General features: G+C 36.3%; 1 protein-coding gene and 1 pseudogene across 1 annotated transcript in view; both read right to left on the reverse strand.

The window, feature by feature from the left end:
• The window catches only part of DIAPH2 (diaphanous related formin 2), a 724,307-nt gene that overhangs the window by 503,702 nt on the left and 195,012 nt on the right, over positions 1-25,593 (reverse strand). Inside the window, exon 6 of the mRNA XM_055121637.1 lies at positions 14,642-14,781. Coding sequence (XP_054977612.1) covers positions 14,642-14,781 — 140 coding nt within the window. The remainder of the gene's footprint in view (positions 1-14,641; positions 14,782-25,593) is intronic.
• LOC105943114 (methylmalonic aciduria and homocystinuria type D homolog, mitochondrial-like) lies at positions 9,795-10,363 on the reverse strand (annotated as a pseudogene).

Below are 25,593 nucleotides of genomic sequence, written 5' to 3' on the forward strand. Positions count from 1 at the left end.
CATGAACACCCCCAGGAGTAATTCCTGAGTGCAGAGACAGAAGTTACCCCTATGCATTGCTGGGTTTGACCCAAAAATCAAAATAATAATAATAATAATAATAATAATAAATTAAAATAAAAGAATATTGTTGTGATCATTTTAAAGTTGCATTTCTGATATATCAAAAATATATTTTAAAATATTATTATATTATATATAACATATACATATGCACAAATATATGTGATATAAATATAAAATATAATATAAATATAACGCATATATATTAAATGTATTTTATTATATTTTACTATAAAATATATTAAAATATATTTAACTAGACTTTTGAATATATCAAATGTACACATATATATACTCTACACTATATTATATATATTTTCATTTGCTAGAGGACATTGGATAAAGAAACAATCACATGAGAAAGTGAAAATAGGTAATATTCCATTATTTGGACAGACAAGCAATATGCAAAAAAAGTATTTTTGAAATGGTCCAATGCCATGTCTCCAAAAGAATGTGATACTTCAGAATTTATCCAGGTGCACTGGTCTGAGGACTTCTCAGAATGGGGGCAGGCAGATTCCCCTTTTCCCCGGAAAGCAGAGCAGTCCACGTGCATATCTGACAGCCTCTGACCAAGAAAAAGCCCAGTTTCCACAAATGAACTTCAAGTGCCAAGCTGCCCAAGGATCTTGTACTTTGCAGCTATATATTACTTTCATAGACAACTCACAGTACTTGTAATAAATGGATGGGAAAGTTGCATAGAAGCCCACAAAATTTATTGTATAAAGAATAAGACAGAAGGTTGAACTAGCATCAATTAGCACAGCAGAACCTCAGATAATGATTTTAGTAACATCAGTGTGAGATATAAAAATTATCACAAACTACTATTAATCTATAGTTTGATGAATCCATGCCCCTTTGTGTTTTAAGAACGATATGAAATAAATGCTTGTATCTGCAGAGGGGCAGGCTGGGGTGCAGGGTGGGAAACTGGGAACACTGACAGTGGTGGAGGAAGGGTCACATCAGTGGTGATATTGGTAGAAGAATTGGTGGTGAAACATTGAAGGCCTGAAACAACTGTATAATGAACAACCTGGGAAATCAGAGTATTTTAGAAATATTTTATTAAGAAAAATTCTTGGTGGGGTGAAATATTCCTCTCTCCTGCAGTAAGGCAATTTAGTAACAATTCTGAAAAGAATGTATGCAATCGTAACTATCTAAATCGGTTCTTCAAAACAGTAGTTTGGAATCTACAAGAAGAAAACTCCCAACTCCATCAAAAAATGGGGGATGGAAATGAATAGAAATTTTATCAAGGAAGAAATATGAATGGCTAAAAGGCACATGAAAAATGCTCTTCATCACTAATCATCAGAGAGATGCAGATCAAAACAACCATGAGATACCACCTCACACCACAGAGACTAGCACACATCCAAAAGAACAAAAGCAAACTCTCTTGGCGTGGATGTGGGGAGAAAGGGACCCTCCTACACTGCTGGTGGGAATGCCGACTGGTTCAGCGCTTTTAGAAAACAGTATGGTCGCTTCTCAAAAAATTAGAAATTGACCTCCCATTTGACCCAGAAATACTACTGCTGGGAATATATCCACGAGAGGCAAAAAAGTACAGTCGAAATGACATCTGCACTCGAATGTTCATTGCAGCACTGTTTACAGTAGCCAGAATCTGGAAAAAACCTGAGTACCTAAGAACAGATGACTGGTTAAAGAAACTTTAGGACATCTACACAATGTAAGATGGAATACTATGGACCTGTTAGAAAAGATGAAATCATGACCTTTGCATATAAGTGGATCAACATGGAAAGTATCATCCTAAGTGAAATGAGTCAGAAAGAGAGGCAGACATAGAAAGATTGCACTCATCTGTGGAATATAAAATAAAAGAATAGGAGACTAACACCCAAGAATAGTAGAGATAAGTACCAGGAGGTTGGCACCAAGGCTTGGAAACTGGCCCCACACACTGGAGGAAGGGGCAGCTGACATAGAGAAGGGAACACCAGGTAAAGTGTGGTTTGAGGACCCGCACGGGATGGGAGATGCGCGCTGAAAATAGCATATAGACCAAACACGATGGCCACGCAGTGCCTCTATTGCAAACCACAACACCCCAAAGAAGAGAGAGAACAAAAGGGAATGCCCTGCCACAGAGGTGGGGTGGGGTGGGGGGATGGGGTGGGAAGGTGGGAGCATTACTGGGAACATTGGAAGAGGGGAATGGGCACTGTTGGAGGGATATTAAACAAAATGCAAACATGAAAGTTCATAAGTTTGTAACTGTAACTCACAGTGATTCACTAATTAAAAAATTTTTTAAAAGCAGTATTGTTATTTTTGTCAGGTTAAGAAATTTTTGTGACATTGATATATTGCTACTTTTTTTAAATGATCATATGCCATACTGCCAAATACATATACATCTTGTAATAGGTTTCCGAGGAATAAAATTAACCAAAATCACTGGTCATTATTCAGCAGGAATTGCTTCCCTTTATAAATTTTAGCAAAGGAATATAAAATAGCAAAAAATGATGTAATTGTCATTATAAAACACATATAACATGGTATGCAAGTCTAATTATATTTGTGACAGCAGACTGTGATTTATTCTTTAATCAAAACTCATGGATTTTTAAGATGTTAAATATAATTGAAAATATTCAGCTTCATTAATTCAGCCATAACTGTAAAAAGAAAAGTATGTGAAAAGTATGCTATGTTTTATATAGATTTTAATTCAAATTAAACCCGTAACTTTTATTCCTGTGTTAGGGAAGTTAGATTTGCTCTTTTTCTCTGATTTCATCTAAAAAGGCATAAAAAGGAAAAGATTGAAAAAGTAACAAAAATTAATTTTCACTACTGGAGCAAAGTAGGACATTACTGATAATGGGTCAAAATCTACCACCAAATTGCACATGTTATTAGATGTTAGTAACAATGCAGCAGCCAACATGAAACAAGAGGACTGGAGGGATCTGGCTTAAAGGTGGCTGAAGTTTAAATGAGAAAATAGAGATAGTAAAAAAGAAGAGAGTCTCATGAACTAGTATAAAGCATAGGCATAAGCATGCCAGTGAGTCCAGTACTAAACAAGTATTGGTGAGATAGACATTGATATAGCAACTTGAGTTATGGCCAGTCAATGATGAAATGGTAGTTTTGGAGCCAAAGATGTAATGCTGGACAACAGGCGTATATCTTACATGGTGCCAACTGGAATTCCACCCCTCACACCACACCCCAAGCACTGCGGGTAGTGATGCATGAGCACGGAGACAGGACTAATCCCTCAGTCCCATTCACTGGTTGAGGCCCAATCACCTATTCCCTCGCCCCCAAAATGTGGTATTTTAAAATATTTGCCAATAGCAAAAATTACAAGGAAATGGCTTTTTCATGCCTTTAGCATCTGTGTAATTAAATAACATACAAATCTAAAATTCATGACTTCATTTATGATTCTGCAATCACAATGCTTCGACAATATTAAGAACAGTCATTGGTGTGCATTTATATTTATTTGTCATTTATAATAGAGGCTGAAAAAATAAATCAGTCAAAAGTTTGATAGAAAATAATATCAAACATGAGAGGGCAGGAAACAAGATTCTGAAAAATGTCAAACTAAAAACATATGACAAAGATTTAGAAAATTCCTTCTTCATTATTTTAAAGAAAATTATAAATTCCTGGAAAGGGTTGCCTAATATGTAATGTTTATAAGAGCCATGAAATAATGGTATTTGTTTTGGTTTAGGAACCACACCTGGGATCAGGGATTCCTTAAGGCTCTGAACTCAAGAATCACTACTGGAGAGGTCAGGGATCCAACTCAGGTTGGCGCCATGCAAGGCAAGCACCTTACACCTTGTACTACCTCTCAGGTTCCTAAAAGCATTTCATTTCTTCAAGGAATGTCTATCTCATTAATCGAAATTATCTAAAAAAAATTATCGAGTTCTAACAGCAAAGAAAAGAGGATTCAACTAAATGACGAGAACCTATGGGGCTGGAGCTATAGCACAGAGGGTAGGGCGTTTGCCTTGCATGCAGCCAACCAGGGTTCGATTGCCAGCATCCCATATGGTTCCCTGAGCACCGCCAGGAGTAATTCCTGAAAGCAGAGCCAGGAGTAACCCCTGTGCATCACCGGGTGTGACCCAAAAAGAATAAATAAATAAATAAATGAATAAATACATAGGTACGTAGATAGGTAGATAAATAAATAAATAAATAAGTGAATGAATAAAAATAAAAGAGAACCTATGTTCTGTTTTCATTTATGGATTATGAGTTGGAAAGCTCTACTCTCAAGTATGTATGACGGAACTGAGGCCTAAGGAGATCACGAATTTAGGACAACAAGGAGGAGAGAACGAAATATATCTATCAGATTGTACACTGGCCATTCTGTCATACGACTCGATTATATCCCCTCGCCGAATTTAATATTTCATAATTTGTTTCATTATCACTCCCATTCAAAGCCACTGCTGCCTATGTGGCGGGAACTTCCTTCTTACTCCAGCACTATATTTGAAATTCCACACTGAAAGTAAGGCTTCTTCTCGGGGCTGGAGCAGTACAAAGGGTAGGGTGTGGACCTTGCATGCGTTCACCCAGGTTCGTTCCCCAGAGGGGGAAAAAAAAAGAAAATCTTCTTTTCAAGACATGATTTTCCTGTGTCTTTTTTTAATAATGTCATTATTATTATTTAAATTTTTAATTAATTGATTTGGGGAAGGGCTGGAGCGATAGCACAGAGGGTAGGGCATTTGCTTTTCACGCAGCCGACCTGGGTTCAATTCCTCTGTCCCTCTCGGACAGCCCAGCAAGCTACCAAGCATCTCCCACCGGCATGGCAAAGCCTGGTAATCTACTGTGGTGTACTGGATATGCCAAAAACAGCAACAACAAGTCTCACAATGGAGACGTTACTGGTGCCTGCTTGAGCAAATCGATGAACAATGGGACGACAGTACTACAGTGCTATCATGAGAAAGGGGCTAACAAAGTTAATTTCATTTGTGGAAAGTTCTACATAAGAATAGCTCTATAATATGTGTATATATATACACATATATATAGTATATTTCTAATTTTCCAGATATTCAGAAGTAGTGTCTTTACCTGGACAGAATTCTGCTTGATTCTATTATTTCAGTGTTTCCAATGGTATTTCTGGGTTGAACATTATCCATTCAGAATCTCAGAAAATGACTTATTTGAAAAGAGAGAGATACTTTTCTGCTATTAAAATAAAGATAGTGACAGTAAACTGGGTAAGGGTGAGCTCTAAATTCAATTAAAGTGTCCTGATAAGGATTAAAGAAAGGAATCAGACATAGGAAGGAACATATGAGGACAGAGGCACAGAATGGCATCATGCTGCTATAGACAAGACATGGCAGAAATTGCAGGAAGCAAAGAAAGTCTTAGTAGGGTTCTCCCTGTCATTCAATACCTTGATTTCAGATTTGACTTCCTTAAATATGAGGGAATACATTGCTGCTTTTTTTCAATCACCTCTTTTTTAAAATACTGTTATGTATACAATATGGAAATAACAACATAATAATAAATGATACCTATTTCATTATTTTCGTTTATATAAAAGAACCTGCATGTACAGTAATTTATCCTTCTAAAGACTAGTTTTGTGCAGTTTTATCTTCTTAGCATTTAACTTTTACACTTGTTTCTGACTTTTGACTTATAGTTTCATTGTCTTTGCTTACTTGCTCATCAGTTGTTTGCTCTGTGGGTTTGATTACCTATACCTTGCATTTGGTGAGAAAGACTTTTATAAGGAGATGTTAGATACAAAAACCTAATGCCAGTTTTTTTTCAACCTTTCAAAATTTGGGAAGTTCATACCAAAAAATGGTTACCAGCATTCCAAAGGGAAAAAAATCAAAAATAATTCAAAAATTCAAGATTAATAAAATTATTAAAGTTTCTTCCCTGGCATACTTTTAAAATATTTAAATAAAATAATATTACTATTCACTGTGATCAACAAAGCTACCTCTAGGAAAAATGCAACAAAGTACTTCAAGATCTTTTAAAACCATGTATTATAGAACAATATCCCACCAAGACTTTTTTGGTATATGTGTTTTCAGAGGTAAGTTGAGGAGAATTTTTCATTTCAAAAACAAAGATATCTGGTCAGATTCAATGTTCGATAAAACCATAAGGAGAAAGCACTCTTAGTTTACTACTGGTAAAAATTCTCAAGACACTGAAATATAAAGTTAGAACATTGGTGATTGTTCTCTTTTTCTCCTCTCTCTGAACACCACCACCACCACATTAACACATTAGACATTCTGGTAAATATGTGTTACTTTTCATTTTTACTCAATACCTAGTGTCATAATAAAGAATGCTAACTGCTATATACAAGGAGTAAATAAAATAATTGACCATATGGATATGACCATATAGTACTCTCCTCTCTCCCCTTAATAAATTCATTGTATTGACAAATTTCTGATGAGCTCATAACCTCTGCTTTGTGGGTAAAACTCTTAATAGACAATTTTCAGGTTGCAATTATAAATTCTGGATCACATTATCCTGTCTCCCTGAACCATTATTTGTTTGGGAAGCACCAACCCTACAAATTTCCAAATACTTAAAGCACAGTAGGAGAACAGTAAACCTGATGTGGAAGGTATGAAGAAGTCCACCAAGCTCAATGTGTTAAAACAAGAATACAGAGGGCTCAACCAGCACCAAAAACAGCAGTAAATCCTCAGACTTTAGTGACACCACTGTGAGGCTGCTCAGAGATGAAAGATACACTGGCATAGTTAGTCAGCAAAGCCAGCAATGCAAAATAATGAGTCTGAAATGTGACAGTTATAAGCAGAAAGGGAGACTGTGGTAGATGATATTTTAAAAACTTAATAGAAGTGCTAAAGAGCAGATTAATAGCAGCTAAGCAAAAGATCAAAGAGCTCCAAGATGAGATAGAAGAAAATGCTAGAAAACAACAAAAGGTAGAAAATGGCCTGAAAAGCACAACGGAGAAATATGACATGAGTTCAAGAGGAATAATACAGGAATCATTTGAATCCCAAAATGACAAGAAGGCAAATTTGATTAAAGAAACAATATGTAAAGAGATTATAAGGCAAATTTCCTAGACTTGAGGTTTATAGACAACAAGATCCAAGAGGTCCAAATGGTTCCAGTGGAAAGAGACTCACCTAGGAAATCTTCCATTTGGCCAAAATGACAAATTCCAATGAGAGAAAATGGAAAGTAACAAAAATAATAAAGCAAACGTACAAAGAATATCCCATAAGACTTATCATTAACAAATCAAATGATAGTATACAAGCCAGAAAAGAATAGAGAGATATAGTATAGAAATTCAGCGAAATGAACACCTCACCAAAAAAAAAAAATACCTATTCAGTTAGATCATCATTAAGATGTGAAGGAATGATAAAACACTTCAGACACAAGCCAAAGCTTAGGGAATTCATAATCTTGAAAACAGATTTGTAAGAAGTAAAGTAGGACAAAACAAACTTCTCTGCATGAGGCACGGCGTATGGCACTTACTCATGCTGATTACGGCTGCTGCTATAAGATTGAGGAAGGTGTGTGTATCCCTAGTTTGTTAAGGGATTTTACACATTTTCAATAATGCTTTATTATCTTAATTATATTGAATGCTCATTGCGTTATCAGTCCTTTTTACATCTGTAGATATTTATTTTGCAAACTCTCAATTTCATTACCTAACACTTAAACAGTATCTATAATATTTTATACTATAAAACTAATATTGCCTTTCTCAAGCTAAAATACTTTCTACTATTATAGGCCAATTTAGACTGTCCCCTTTAAAATTTTTTTAATTCTCTTCTCTCTTCAGAAATTCTACAATTTAAGGTTTTAACCTAATTCATGTAACCTCAAAAATATAATAGCAAATAATTAAAACAAAATGCTAATGACAAAGAAACATGATTATTATCATAATGATACTCAAGCACAAAATATGAGTTAATGTAATATACACACCAAAGGTAAAAAATTACATAAATGAGATTAGGCATTCAATTATGTTGTCATTAAATGAGTTCTTTATAGGTCAAGATAATTTAGAAATAAATCATCACAAATTGATTTTGCTGATTTTTATCTAACAATTCCATTTGCCAATCTTCAAGTTTACTCAGGCAAATAATAAGAAATAAGTTCTGTTATATACATGTTACTGGCGGTGGTTGGAGAGAAACTGGAGATACTGGTGGAGGGCAGGTCACAGTACTAATGTGATTTGTGTCAGCATACTGTATGCCTGAATCAAGTGTATTATGTGTAATTTGTAAAGCCACCATTTTACTAACTTTTTAAAAAATAAAGGCCATTTATCAAGGATATGGTTCATGTGTAAGAGTACATGCCTTGCACATAAGTTTGGGGCCCTGGATGCAATTTCTGGCAGCAAGTGGCCCTGCGAATACCACTGAGGATGATCCTGGTATCCCTTAACCACCACCAAGCACAAGCACTATTGGGTCCAAGCAAAGTCAGAATTTGTTCTGGGCCCCCAGTACCACTGGGTATGGCCCTTAAAAAATGGACAAATAAAAATGTGTGTCAGATCAAGTAAATATTCAGTCTGAAACTCTAAAACTTCCCAAATCATTTAAGGGCAAAAGTCCACAAAACTACTTTTTTTTGTCTCTTCTCAAACTGGCTTGCTCAACATTCCAGAAACAGGCTAAATATTTGATCTTACTGTTTCCTTTCTCTAACGTCATCCATCTTCCAGAAGATTACAGGACTACATATACAGTTTATTTGCATAAATTCTTCAGACCTCTGCTCAAATATTATGTCAAAGGCCTTCACTAACATTCAAATACAGAATAGTATGTCTTCTTCAGCACAGACCAACTCTATTCTTTGTGTGTATGGGTTTGTGTTTCTGTGTGTGTATGTGTGGGAGAGAGAGATAGAGAGATAGACAGACAGACAGACTGTGCACATACACAAAAACTAAGCACCATTCCATACAAATAAATATAAACAACCCATATTGTCCCTTGAGCCAGCCATAAGTGATTTCTGATCTCAGATTCAGAGGTAAGCCATGTACACAGCCAGGTGTTGCTAAGTCTGCCCAAATTAAACAGATGTGAGAACTTATCTTTGCTATTGCTTTATGGGATATATGTCTGATATATTAACCATAACTCATTATAATTTGTTGAAATTCCTGGACTTATTCCGACTTCAGATATAACCAAATCCATTTTTTGTAAGCAAATATGTGATTTTTTTTTTAGAAAATAACTAGAATGAGGTACTTCCAATAAAGTGAAAAATGACAATAGAAAAGCATATCTTTTTGGAGGACACACCTGGAAATATGCAGGGATTACTCCTAGCTCTGCATTTAGGAATTCAGAGATAGAACCCAGGTGCAAGGAAGTGCCCTACTTGAAGTATTATAAGTACAATGCTGAAATCATATCTTTCAGCATAATATCTTTCTATAATCCAATTGATTATAAGATCATTACCATATTGTAAATAATGTATTTGCCCTAAGGATTATTCACTGAGAATACAAATTGCCATCTGAGATTTAAATTTCAAAAGTTAATTGCCAATTTTGTAAATTCCTATGTTGAAACAAATATCTAGGAAAAAGAATTAAAAACCGAAGCCTCTGACAAGACTGTACACACCAACCCAAAGGATTTGTACAAATACTACAGAACTGCTGGTCTCAAGTTAAAACTTATTTTCTTCATAATATGGCTGTTTGCTGTTGCATTAGTGAAGAAACTTGCTACAAACACATGGGTACCTCAGAGACTATCATGACTCACTTTAAAGTACCCAAGATCATCAACATAGAATCCTAAATGTCGATAGTATTCAACTGTTTCAAAAGAATGTTATTAGTTTATGGTACAAAAATGTCAAAGCAGATATAGGTCAAAAAAGTCAGCCCAATAGCGTTCAGTTCAGAGAGCATAGCAAATTTCCTTAGCACCTCTGAGGAACTTCTGTAAGTGCAGTTTTCTTTTATTTTCTACATCCTCACTCCAATAATATCATTCTCAGTTTTCTGTGTTACAGTCTGAATCACGAATTTTCAGTGACCACTACAGGAAACAGTGATTTGAAATCTCTTTGCAATAATTCTGGACATGTTTAGACTGCATCCTCAGACACTTTGAAAATAGATTTCCGCACTGTTAATTTCCTGTGTATCATTACCCTGAAATTCATTCAAATACTGTGGAATCACACACTCATGTCTTTCACTTGATAAAGGTTAATTCAAAATGGATCAAAGAACTGTATATTAGAAGAAAATCCATAAAACACATTGAAGAAAACATAGCAGAATTTTTCAGGAAGTAGACCTCAGGCATCCTAAATGATTCAACTCAATTGGCAAAAAGCAGAAATAAACAAGTGGGACAATATCAACTGTAAATTTTTTGGACTGAATTTTTTTTTAAAAAAATAATATGGATAAAATAAAAAAAGCCCTTCCTGCAGACTAGAGAATATTTACACTCCACACATCTGACAAAGAGCTAAGTAAATCAAAGTATATATAAAGTAATGGCAGAGCACAAAACCAAAAATAAAAATCATTTAAAATATGGGAAAGGTGGGAGGTGTAGGAGGAAGAGAGGGTACGGTGAAAAGGGCACTTGCTTTGCATGCTCTAGCCCGGGTTCAATCCCCGGCACCACATAGGGTCCCTTCAGCCCTGCCAGCCTTGATACCTGAGCACAGAGCTAGCCTTGATTAGTACCAGGTGTGCCAGTCAAATTAAAAATAAATAAAACGGGAAAAATAAAATTACCAGACAGATCCTCCCTACGGGGACATTGCTGATGACCAGTAGTAGATGATAAATATGTTCATTATCACTGAATAAAGAGTATCAGGGAAATTCAGTGGATATCCCAGGTAAATAGTAAGTATCAGAAAAATTTGAATCAAAATGAGATATTGCCTCATATCTACAAAAATGACCTGTATCAAAAAGTCAAGAGACAACTAGTATTTGTAGGGATACGGTGAAAAAGTAACACTTATACGTTATCGGTGGGAATGCCATCAAAAAAAGTTTCCATGAAAAGCACTATGGATACTTATCAAAAAATTAAAATAAGAACTTCTAGGGATGGAGAGATAACTTTTTTGGCAGGAGTGAGGACTTTTCAGGTAGGAGGCCAGGTTTGATTTCTGGCAGTGTATAACCCCCATACACGGAGCTGCAACTGGATAGATTTGACAAGCATTGAGGCGAATATAACACACCCCCATCATTATTTGGTATACCAACACCAAACCCCAGAGAAAAAAATAAGAATTTCACTATGAAAGAGTAATTCTACTACTTGGCACAATCCCCAAACACAATAACATTAATTTGAAAAGATATATTCACACCTATCCTCAATGCAGTGCCATATATCAAGAAGTGTAAAAGACCTCAGATGCCTCTAGCTACAAGTTGGATGGAAATAGTGGGTATTGTGTTCAGTGAAATAAGTTAGAAGGAGAAAGATAAATGCTGCATTATCACTCTTGTATGTTACATATGAAGAAAAACAAAGAAAGGAAACAGATGTTGCAGAATGGAGCTTACCAAGTTGCAGTAGTTGGGGGTAGGTGGTTTAGGTGGGAGGAAATGAATAAAACTAGAAGGATGCAAAAGGAAGTAGTGGAAGGTCTTTGGTACTGGTACCAGTGGTGGAGTCTTGGTGACTGTGTACACCAAAAGCATAAACATTGACATTACTGTATCATATTGATTTGGTGACAGAAAAAAAAAAAAAGTAAACCATTTTGGTTCAGGATGTGAAAAAACTCAACTTTCTTCTTCATATCATTATTAGAAGCATTCTGAAAGAAACACCAAGCCAGCCCCTTTTGAATGACTATTGTAGTAAAAGACTAACCACATGTACATTGGCTTTAAAATATTTTCACAGCAGAACAAAAAATTTTACAATTCTTCCAAATGCAGTGTATATGAATATATAAGCATGTATAAATATGTATGCATATATGTAAAAACAACTAGTTTCATATATTCCTACTTATACATAAAACTGCAAGCATTACTGAGGTCTAAATTATTTTCAAGATTCCATGACTAGGTTAGGAAATTTAAAAATATGGCCCCCATTGTATCGTAGGAAAACCTTGAATAAAATCAGAATCACATCATACTTTAAGTAATTTTTAAACTAAAAATTCAATAAATTATGCAAAAAAAATCCCCAGAATATTTTAGAGAATTTTCATGCTAAAAATATTTCAGCGGGTAAGGCGAGGCCTTGCATGCAGCTGACCCGGGTTCGATTCCCAGCATCCCATATGGTCCCCTGAGCACCGACGGGGTGATTCCTGAGTGCAGAGCCAGGAGTAACCCCTGTGCATCACCAGGTGTGACCCAAAAAGCAAAAAAAAATTCATTATGAAAATAATTGTGTATTAAATTAGTTTTATAATGTTTATATGTTTAATAACGAACCATAAGTTGAAATCCACCATTGGCAAGAAACGTCCACCATAAATATATTAGCAGTTAAGAAAAGTGAAGTCATGAGATTAGCCTATAAGTGGATGGATATGGAGAGTATCATGCTACGTGAAAGGAGTCAAAAGGAGAGGGACCGATATAGAATGACTGCATTCATTTGTGGTACATAAAAATAATACATAGTACAAGGCTATTAGGGCTGAAGCGATAGCACAGCAGTAGGGTATTTGCCTTTCACATGGCCGACAAGGGACCCGGGTTTGATTCCTCTGCCCCTATCGGAGAGCCCGGAAAACTACCGAGACTATCCAGTCCAGAGGGCAAATCCTGGCAAGCCACACATGGCATATTCAATATGCCAAAAACAGTAACAAGTCTCACAATGGAGACGTTACTCGTGCCTGCTTGAGCAAATAGATGAGCAATGGGATGACAGAAGACTATCATCCATAGCCAGGGAAAACAGGGGTTAAAAGGACTGGTCAGAAAGAAAAAAAGAAGGACTGGTCAATGGTTGGAACTAACCACACGTTTGTGGGGGCGAGGACAGGTCAGATAGAGAAGAGACCAGTATGACAATAATAGCTGGACAAGATCAAGGGTTCAAAGTAGGTAAGGGATATTCTTGATAACCTTTCAGTACCAATATTGCAAACCACAATGCTCAAAAGGAAAGAGAGTCATACAGATAAACAGACAAGTATAGTACCTGCTATAATATAGATGCAGGCGCAGGGTGGGGGGTGGGGGGTGGGGGCTGTAGGGAAGGAACTTGGGGACACTGGTGCTGGGAAATATACACAGGTGGAGGGCTGGATACTGGAATACTGTATGACTGCAATCTAAACATGAACAGCTTTGTAAGGGTCCATCCATCTCACAGTGATTCAAAAAAATTTTTAAATATCTCAACAATTATGTAACAGCTTGTGTGCACAATAAAAAGATTTTTATTAATAATTTACCTTACTTATTTTATTTGTTAAAGCAATGTAATACTTGAAATCACTAATAACAAAATTAGTAAACGTTATATATCTAAAATGTACAATAACTCAAAAATGTAATCCCTTCTAAAGTTAAAAAGGAACACCATAGCACTAAATACTTATTGCATCAAAATAAGTATACAATTACCTAATTTTTAAAAATTTCCATAATAAAGTGCATGTTTAACTACTGGATTCATATTCCATATAATCAAAGAAAAAATAGCACTATTGTTCTTTTTTTAATTCACTGTATCACTGTATTACTGTCATCTCGTTGCTCATTGATTTGCTCGAGCGGGCACCAGAATCGTCTCCATTGTGAGACTTGTTGTTAATGTTTTTGGCATATGGAATCTGCCACGGGTAGCTTGCCAGGCTATGCCCTGTGGACGAGATTTTTTCCATTTTTCCCCTTACACTTTAAATGAACACTGTAGTTTACGAAGTTGTTCAATACTTTTCGTTGTAAAACCTCATATTATTAGGGATAATGGTCAATATTTTTAAATGTATAAGATATGCTAATCAGACACTGCTACATTATTGGTTAACATTTTACTAATGATGAGAAAATTTAAGTTAAAATATGTAAATGATGGGGCTGCGAAGATAGTACAAGTGCAAGTCGCTTTCACTATATGTGACTAACCCTGGTTCAATTATCAGAAGTGTATATGGTCCCCAAAGCATTGCCAGAAGTTGGGGCCGGAGCGATAGCACAGCGGGTAGGGCGTTTGCCTTGCACGCGGCCGACCCGGGTTCGATCCCCGGCGTCCCATATGGTCCCCCAAGCACTGCCAGGAGTAATTCCTGAGTGCAAAACCAGGAGTAACCCCTGAGCATCGCTGGGTGTGACCCAAAAAGCAAAAAAAAAAAAAAAAAAAAGCATTGCCAGAAGTGATCCGTAAGCATAGAACCAGAAGCAAGCATAAAAACTAAAGGGGATGTTCCCCAACCCAATAAATGTATAAATAAATGAATAAATAATCCCATTGTATTCATAATAATGATATGCAAGAATGATACAAACATCTTAAGATCCACCTACCTAACAGGATTGCTGGTTAAAGAAACCCTCAGAGATTCCAGGCAATTAAGAAGTTTCTCATCTGAAATACCAGAACGTAATTCATGAACATATTCTTGTGAAGAGAGGGTGCATTCATGCTTGCTGTTTTTCAGTCCTCCCTATGGAAAAAAGAAAGAAAACATACATTTTAGACAAACAACAGTTAAAAATCAAATGAAGCAATATCTATAACATATAGCTATTTTACTCTGTAAAAATCTTAAAGCTCTCTAGGTGCATTAAGATTTGATTCATTATATAACTAGTAACAAAATCACACTCTATACATCTCAACACTCTTATTTTTATTTAAAGGAAAATTGTGTTGATAGTGCTAATATCTTGAAAAAACATATTGAGTTTGGCTGTAAGATTGTCACTGATAGGGATACTTGAATTTACAATCTAGGCATATTATAAACATTAACTATTTCAGCCGATAGGAAATTATCATATTAGTTTTAATACTGAAAGGTATAGATATTCTGTTCCACAAAATAAAATCACCAAATTTAACAAGGCCGACCCGGGTTCGATTCCTCCATCCCTCTCAGAGTACCCAGCAAGCTACCTGTGGCATATTCGATATGCCAAAAACAGTACCAACAAGTCTCACAATGGAGACATTACTGGTGCCTACTCGAGCAAATCGATGAGCATTGGGATGACAGTGATAGAGTGATTCAATGATTATACATAACATAAAACATATGTGTGTGAACCTATTTCAGAAAAGCAAAAGGGGTATAAAAAAGACTATAAAATACTAGACTCTGACAAGTCAATGGTTGGAACCTACCACAACTGGGTGTTGGGAAGAGGCCAGGTAAGAGAACGTATTACAATATTAGCTAGAAATGATCACACTGGACAAGAATTGAGTGTTAAAAACAGGTGAAGGGATATACACAATAACCTTTCAGGATCTGTACTGCAAACCACAAAGCCCAGAGAGAGAGAGAGAGACAGAGACAGAGACAGACAGAGAGAGAGAGAGAGAGAGAGAGAGCTGTTTTCCATAGACCATAGAGGCAGGCTGGGGGTGCAGAGGGGGGTGACAGGCGGGAATCAGGGAACACTAGTGCTGGGAAATGTACACTGATGGAGTGTGGGTGTTGGAACACTACTCACAAACAGCTATGTAAGGGTCTATCTCACACTGATTCAATTTAAAAAAATCTTTTAAAATTAAACATATAAATGAAAATTAAAAACTAGTCTCTAATTAGCATGTGAAAAATTTGTTACAATCATTCACCTATTTTCAGCTATTTCTGACTAATTCTAATGCTTTAATAGTTAAAAAGTCATTGAAGTACTTAGTAACTGGCTTATCTAAAAATGTGAAAGACTTCTACAATGAAAAATACAAAACATGGGACTACAGTGATAGCACAGCAGGAAGGGTGTTTGCCTTGCAAGCGGCCAACCCGGGTTCAATTCGCAGCATCCCATATGGTCCCCTGAGCATCGATGGGAGTAATCCCTGAGTGCATGAACCAGGAGTAACCCCTGTGCATCGCCGGGTGTGACCCAAAAAGAAAAAAAATACAAAACAATACATCAAGAAATAAAATAGGACACAAGAAAATAGAAACACATTCCATGCTCATGTATTGGGAAGATTAACATTGTCAAAACTGAAATGCTAAACAAAGCATTTATCATAGAGATTCAGTAGAGTTCCTAAATGAATGCCCATGAAAATGTTCAAAGAAATAATTGAAACACTCCTAAAATTGATAGGAAATAATATCTGACATCCTTCAAATAGCTAAAAAGATGGGAGGCATCACTCTCCCCAACTTCAAACTATACTATAAAGCATTCATAATTAACACAGAATGGAATGGAAATAAAGACAAACCCTCAGTTCAATGAAACAGAATAGAAAATCCAAAGATATACACTAAATTATATGGTCACTTATCTTCTATTAAGGAGCAAAAACTATAAACAGGGGCAAGGAAATGCTCTCCAACAAGGAGTGCTAGGAAAAATGTACAGTACATGCAAAGAAATGAATGTACACCTATTTCGAATGCCGTGCACAATCAAATGGGAAGTGATTGAAGACCTTTATATCAGACCAGAATTTAAGAGTTACAAAGAGGAAAATATATGCCAAATTCTCCATGACATTGAAGCTATAGTCAACTTTAAAGATTAAATATAACTGACCAAGCAAGTAAAATGAGACCCAAATGGGATTACATTAAACTAAAAAGCTACTGCTGCAACTCAAAGTAAGTGATGACATAATACAAGGATAGCCTACAGACTGGGAGAAATTAATCACCAACAACCATCAGACAAAGGGTTAATATCCAAGATATATAAAGCACTGGTAAAACTCAACAAGAAAAAAATATCCAACCAATCAAAAAAAATGGGGAGAGAGATTAACAGAAAATTCTTCTGTAGTACTGTTGTCCCATTGTTCATTGATTTGCTACAGCGGACACCAGTAACATCGCCATTGTGATATTTCTTCAAAGAAGTATAAATGGCCAAAAAGCATATGAAAAACTACTCCATATCAATAATGACCAGGGAAATGCAAGTCGAAACAACAATGAAACAGCCTCTCACAACAGAGACAACACTTGGAACTCATCAAAAAGAATCACAACCAGAGCTGGCCAGGATGTGAGGGAAAAGGGACTCTCATTAGTTGCTGGTGGGAATGTAGACTATTCCAGCCTTTTTGGAAAAGATCATGGACATTCCTCAACAACACAGAAACTGAACTTCAATATAACCCAGCAATTGCACTCCTGAGAATATTCCCCCAGTTGCCCAAAACGACAAATCAGAAAACTTATCTGCACTCCTATGTTCATTGCAGCACCATAAGGAAGAGCCAAAATGTGAAAACAACCCAAATGACCACAAACAGATGACTAGGCAAAGAAACCATGGTTCATATGCACAATGAAATACTACATGACCTTAAGAAAAGATGAGGTCATGACATCTGCGTAAAGTGGCTGTGTCTGTAGAGTACCACGTAGAATAAAATCAGTCAGAGGGAAAAGAAGACACTCAGAATGATCTCTCTTATATGTGTGATATAAAGAAACATAAAAGAGAATGGCAAATGTACACCGTCAGTAGAAATGACAGCAGAAAAACTGTTCTTCAATAGGAAACTTGGCATATGGGTAGGGATGGGAGTGATAAGTTCAAAAAGGGAACACCAGGACAATGGGAGAAGGGAAAAGTGCCTGCAAAAGAGGCAAGTTGGGGTGTGGGACGGGGGAGAGGAAGGTGTTGTGGGAGGGAAACTGGTGACACTAAGGACAGTAATATGCAGTGGTGAAGGGATTAGTGTTGAAACAGTAAAAGCCTGGCTGGCACCTAATAACAAATAGCTTTGTATCTATGTAATGCTCAGTGATTCCATTTTTTTTTTTTGCTTTTTGGGTCACACCCGGCAATGCACAGGGGTCATTCCTGGCTGATGCACTCAGGAATTACCCCTGGCGGTGCTCAGGGAACCATATGGGATGCTGGGATTCGAACCCGGGTCGGCCGCATGCAAGGAAAATGCCCTACCCGCTGTGCTGTCACTCCAGCCCCCTCAGTGATTCAATTTTAAAATATTTAAAATGTGATGATTTTTTTTTAAAAGAAAAGTCACTGGAGAGAATTTTCCGAAGGGAATGGCTTTTAGCTTAATGTCCAGTATCCATGGAGTTGTAACTAAAACTCGTGACAGTTTTTTAGTTTCGCCATCTTCCCACAAGCCTGTAACTAGTTTTGGGAAAGACTGAGAGGAAAATATTATTAACACATTAATTGTATTAATAACTCAGTTTGACATACCAGTGTTTCCCAAAATGAGAAAACCTATCCGTTTTAGATATGAAATGACCCATTCAGTAAAATGCGTAAGTGCAAGTGTGGGGAAAGAGGAGTCCAGGCAGCATTCAGTAACTTTTCTGAAAAAGAGGTGGTAGGCCAAATAATTTTGGAAAATATCACTCCAAGTTCCATTTTCTAAGTTAATATAAATGAATTTTCATTATAAACTAAGTAATTAAGGTAGTATTTAAAAAAAACAGGGGGGCTGGAGCTATAGCACAGCGGGTAGGGCGTTTGGCTTGCACACGGCTGACCCAGGTTCGATTCCCAGCATCCCATATGATCCCTTGAGCATCGCCATGGATAATTCCTGAGTGCAGAGCCAGGAGTAACCCCTGTGCATCGCCAGGTGTGACCCAAAAAGCAAAAAAAAAAAAAAAAAACCCAAACAAACAAACAAAAAACAGGGACAGGAGTGACAGCACAGCGGGTAGGGTGTTTGCCTTGCATGCGGCCGAGCCGGATTCGACTCCCAGCAACCCATATGGTCCCCTGAGCACCTCCAGGGGTAATTTCTGAGTACAGAGCCACGAGTGACCCTTGTGTGTCACCAGGTGTGACCCAAAAAGCAAAAAACAAACAAACAAACAAACAAAAAACAGAAACCATAGTGAGTACAGAGAAGTTCAATGGAAGCAAGATTTGGCATACAAGTGACAATTCGGATCCTACTGGTTTCAAGTCCTGATCCCCTAACTTTACCTTCTAGGCAATCTCTGAGCAGATTCTTGAACCAATCTCTACATGCTATTTTGTTAACTTATAGGATAATATATAGGAGGGATTAATGTCTCCGTTTATGTTACGTGAGGACTCAGTAAAACAATGTAGAATGGTGGAATACTAGAAATTTTGTATTTTTATTTCAAATAATGAACTACTCAAAGACAACTTAGTTTTATTCTTCCAGATGATTATATTTAAAATACTATATGATAAACAACTGGGCTGTATCATTTTGAGAAACACTCTCACAAAATCTTAGAAAGGATTCTGGGTTTTTTTTGGGGGGGGGGCAGTTGTATTTTAGGTAACGCATGGCAATGCTCAGGGGTTACTTATGACTCTGCAGTCAGGACGACTGACTACCGGTGGAGCTGGGGGGCCTTACGAGATGCCAGGGATAGAACCTGTGTAAGCCTCTGACAAGGCAAGCGCCCTACCCACTGTACTATCACGCCAGCCCCTTTGAAACACGTCTGAAGGTGCCCCTTAAATATAAGCTCTTCCAAATCCCTCATTACAAAAATAGAGAATTAAAATAATATTCCACAGAGGCCGAAGTGATAGTCCAGCAGAGAGGGCATGTGCCTTGAATGCAGCCGACCGGGTTAGATCCGGGGATATCCCATATGGTTCCATGAGCACCTACAGGAGCAATTCTTGAGAGCAGAGCCAGGAGTAACCACAGAGCATCACTGGCTGTGACCCAAAAAGCCAAAATAATGTGGCTATAATGATAGCCCACAGTCACAAAATTAGTGAGAAAAATAAAACACTAATATTCCTGTACTTGGGTTACAACTTTTCTATTATCATGTGACTAGTTCCTAATATGAATAAATATGAAAGCTGTAAAATATCAATTATAAAATACCTTCAAAATAATCAATATGAAAACTAATATTAAAGCAATAACCTAGAGCCTAAAAAGTAAAATGTAATAAACTAATTCTCACTGCATTTAATGGTGCTACAATCCAAAAATGGCTTATTAACACCTTCTGAAACTGAACAAAGGAGTGATAACAGAAATTTTGATTAGCTGTTAGTGTGACAGTGCTTTGGAAGACACTTCACAAAAAACCAAAAGGTACTGTGGCTCAGAATTCTATCCGTATTTTACTTCGAAACAAACTGTTAATATCAAAAAGCAAATAGTAATCTAAAAAGAATATTTCAAGTTTACAGTAGAGATATTACTTCTAATTTTACATTCATGTTGTCTGAGGAAAAACCATCATCCATTCTTTTTTCACTTTTTGGGTCACAACCAGTGATGCTCAGGGGTTTCTCCAGGCTCTGTGCTCAGAAATTACTCCTGGCTGGGACTCAAACCCGGGTTAGTCACATGCAGAGGAAGTGCCTGGTCGTAAAAAAAAAAAAGGCGCTCATGGAAGGACATTGCCTTAAAGTAAACTAAGTTCCCTTCAGCAAGGCTAAAAGGACAAACCCGATATTATCCTACACCTGGTGATGTACTATCGCTCCATCCTGAACCATCATCAGTTAATATAAGTAAATGTTTATTTTCAGTTTGAGGAGACTTCTTAATTTTACCTTGAAAAGTACCTTGCTATAGAGACTGGGAACAAGTATTGATTATTGTCCTTTAAACAACAATGTGCACAAAAATAGCAATTACTATCAGTGTAATCACCTTCAAATAGGAAAAACAGCATTATTGTCATGAAGATACTAATAATGTTACTTTATTGACCATGATTTTAAAATCTCAATGGAGTCAGGTTTCTTCAGCTACTTTAATATAATGAGCTTCTTATCTAATTTTTGCATTTCTTATCTATCTTTGCAGTTCTCTAAAAATCCCTTGCTATAGATTAGTAGATTTAGAATTACACACACAAAGGTTTATAGTGCTATTGGTTGAGAGACTCCAATATCTTAAAAACAAAAGAAATTAAAAAGCCATTTTCCTTCCCATTAGTTCCTCAAGCTCTATAAGGAAAAGAAATACAATAAAAGTGCTTGACCCAAGTTGATCTACTTATTCATTCTAAAAGTGATTATTTAGCAGGCAATAAGACTTGGAATATAAATTCTGTTACATCCCTAACTTCACTTATATCAATGGCCTGAATACAACAACAGAAATGTAGACTGGCCATAAGGCAATAAAATTAAACCTCACCTCTTGCTGTTTACAGGAGTACTTTATGAGCCCAGCTGGGTATAGCCCCAAAAGTAAAAATAATCAAGTGAAATGTTGTAATCTCAATTGTTACAAACATAAATGAAGGTCAGTTGTTACGTTAGATACCACAAAAATGCAATGATAAAGATTACTGTGAACAATTTTATATACCTCTAAATTTGAGAACCAAGAAGACATAGAAAAGAGGTATACCTATATATTCAAGCCACAGAGTTAAACACAACTGAAATCAATCATGAAATCCAAAATTTAACAACCAAACTTATAAATGTCCCTATCAAGGTGGTAGTCGGGGGATGGTGGATGGGAATGAACCTTGAACACTAGTGCAGGGAAGTTGACACTGGTGATGAATAGCAGATGAATAACTTTGACATTATGGTACTTTAAAAAATTGAACTTGGCTGGAGCAATAGCACAGCAGGTAGGGCATTTTTGCCTTTCACATGGCCAACCAAGGTTCGATTCCAGGCATCTCACGTGGTCCCCGGAGCACCAACAGGAGTTATTCCTGAGTGCAGAGCCAGGAGTAAACCCATGTGCATCACTAGGTGTGACCCAAAAAACAGTAGTAGTAGTAGTAGTAAAAATAATAATAATGATAATAATAATAATAATAATAATAATAATAATAATAATAATAATAATTTAACGTTTAGAAAATCATCCCAAGAAATGGAAACAATAATAAAACTCTCCCATAAAAGTCAAGGCCTATATGTATTCAATTGTGCTGAATGACCACGCTGCATAGAACACGCATAAAAGTGTAAGGTCAACATGACTGGGTTTAATGGTGCTGAGATGCTGGGGGTGACTTTGGGACCATTGGAACCATTTGGTATGGCCCTTATTAAAAATCATTGGAAAAAAAGGAATTCTCAACAACACTTTTTAGGAGGCTACCATTATCCTAATATGAAAAACAGACATAAAAATCAACTGAAAAGAAAACTACGGTCCAATAGCCTTAAAAACCTAGATGTAAAAATCCTTGACAAAATAATTTTTGAAGTATTTGATTGAGGTATCAGTATTTGGAGTACTATTAATTATACTTTTCTTGCAATCATTGTTCCAACACTACACCCATCATCAGAGAGCCAACTTCCGCACGCAATTGTATCCAGGACCCCTTCCAAACCCTCTTCCCATGTAAGCTCAGTTCTACAGTCAGAATCTTCAGTCCCTAATATTTTGACCAATAGTTATTCCCTTACTATGTTTCTTATTTTTCCCACATGAGAGAGAATCTCTATTTTCTTTATTATGATGATGATGATGATGATGATGATGATGATGATGATGATGATGAAGGTGGTGATACCTACATACACATTGATGAATAAAGCAATCTTCTGAAGTTCCATGAAATTTTAAAACAATGATAACTTGACAAAGTAATTTTTAAAACCTGTCTCTTACATCTAAATATATGTACTTAGAAGCATATACATATAGGGTCAGGAGCGATAGCATAGCGGGTAGGGAATTTGCCTCACACGCAGCTGACCTGGGTTCAATTCCCAATATCCCATATGGTCCCCTGAGAACCACCAGGAGTAATTCCTGGTGCAGAGCCAGCAGTAACCCCTGTGTATTGTTGGGTGTGACCCAAAAAGCAAAAAAAAAAAAAAAAAAAAAAAAAAAAACCAGAAGTATATACATACAAATTAATATTTTTAATAATTCTGCAATAACATATTGTCAAATTTGCATGACATAGGTAAATCCTACCAAAGAAAAACCTAATAGCTAATGATATTTAAGAAAATTTTAAGAGGAAAATCTAAATTGGCCTGTAAAAGTATATATATATATATATCATAAGAAAGGGATTATTGGATTATATTAGAAATTAATGTTATATACATTGACTTGTTTCACTAAGGAATATGAAGGGAAACTGCTTTAATTGTTAAAATAATTTTATTAAGATGCTGTGTATTATCGAGAATGTTTTCTGATGCACATAATTCCAACATCACACCTATTACCAGTGTACGCACTTATAGAATTGAGAATTTCAAGAATCCCAAAGGACTCCAGCAAAAATAGACTCAACTATGAAAATTCCAAGACACACTGTGCTTAGAATTTAAAAAGAAAAATCAAGATACATTATTGAAAACAAGTCACTGTCACTATCATCCTGTTGCTCATCGATTTGTTCGACCGGGCACCAGAAACATCTCTCATTGAGAGACTTATTGTTACTGTTTTTGGCATATACAATACTCTCGGGTAGCTTGCCAGGCTCTGCCGCGAGGGCTCAATACTCTCCGTAGCTTGCCAGGCTCTCCGAGAGGGGCGGAGGAATCGAACTCAGGTTGGCCGCATGAAAGGCAAACCCCCAACCAGTGTGCTATCGCTCCAGCCCATTGAAAGCAGGTAGATCCAGAAAATAAATTAAAATAAAAAAGCAAGAAAATAAGATGCACAACAGATCTATCAAAAAAAATTAAACAAGTGGGAAAAGAGTGGAGGGATATAGTACAAAAACTAAATGAAATGAAAATTTCGCCATGAATATTCCATCTAGCTCAATTATCATCCATACTTGAAGGAATGATACAAAACTTTAGGGTAAGGGAACAGTTTAAGGAATTCATAGCCACCAAACCAGATTTAAAAGAAGCATTAAAGGGGCTTCTTTGAAGGACAGGACAAAATTCTGAGCAGGAGGCACTGAGTATAGTACTCACTTTTTCGTGCATATGGTTTCCAGCAATTAAAGTATGTACACTCCTAGCTTACTTGGGGATTTTATGCATTTTAAATGTCGCTGTCAATGTCATCAATTTGCCCACCGATTTCTTCGAGCGCGTGCCAGTAACGTCTCTCATTGTGAGACTTAATTGTTACTGTTTTTGACATATCAAATATGCCACCAGTAGCTTGCCAGGCTCTGCTGTTCAGGTGGAATACTCTTGATAGCTTGCCGGGCTCTCCGAGTGGGATAAAAAAAAAAAAATCGAGCCCTGCTCGGCCACGTACAAGGCAAACACCTTACCCGCTGTACTATCGCTCCAGTTAATGATTTTAATTTTCACTCAATGGTTTTAATTTTTGGTACATGAAGGATTAAAACTCAACTGTCCTGAAATATCTATAAGAACACTTTTGTGGAGGACTATATTATGATTTTAAAAAAAAGATGGTAAATTTCAGGCAAATTTGTACTGAAAGGATTGAACCAGAACTTTGGACCAGAAAAGTTGGTACAAATTTTTAACTTATTTATTAATATATGAAAGTGTACTATATTATGTAAGTATTCCAATCCTGTTTTTATTCTTGCCACTTTTTATTTCCACTCCTCAGCCTGTTTTATTTCCTCTCCTTAGCCCATCAGCACAAATTATCAGTACAAAATAACTTTTCCTAATCGATCCATCATATAAGTAAATTATGGATATTTTACAGTTGTCTCCCAGACCTCAATTTATTTTCCTTTTTTTCATTCTATAATAATACATGATATAACAAATTCTGGAGAAAAATAACTTTTAAATTATCTCTAATTCTTACCAATTTCTTTAATGCCATTACACTATATGAAGGTTTATGCAACTTCTCATAATTTGGTACATCCTAGTTCTTTATTTTTTAAAATTTTTTTAATTGAATCACAGTGAGACATACAATTATAAGGTTGTTCATGATTGGGTTTCAGTTATATAATGTTCCAATAACCATTCCTTCACCTGAGCACATTTCCCAACACCAGTGTCCCCAATCTCCCTCCCGCTGCACTTCCTCCCCTCACTCGCTATCTCTCGCTTGCCTAGTTGTTTTTAAAAACTAGTATTCTATGTAAATGTATATATAACTTAAATATTCAGTGAAAAACGGGCCTGGAGAGATAGTAAAGCAGGGACAGGTGCTTGCCTTGCACGTGGACAACTGGGTTCAACCAAACAAAATTAGCTAAATATAAAAATTATATCAATCGAGGATATTTTTAGAAGATTCAACATATATATGAAAAAAATTTCTCAAGAATATAGAAAAACTTACTTAATATATATCCTAACCACATCAATTAGGCAAAGAAAGAGGAAATAAAAGAATCCAAATGGGAAAAGATGTTAAACTACCTTTATTTGCAAATCACATGATAATATATAGAAAACCCTAGATATTCACAAAAATATTTCAGAAACGA

This window comes from Sorex araneus, chromosome X (assembly GCF_027595985.1).
Source record: "Sorex araneus isolate mSorAra2 chromosome X, mSorAra2.pri, whole genome shotgun sequence".
NCBI classification, from domain to species: Eukaryota; Metazoa; Chordata; class Mammalia; order Eulipotyphla; family Soricidae; genus Sorex; species Sorex araneus.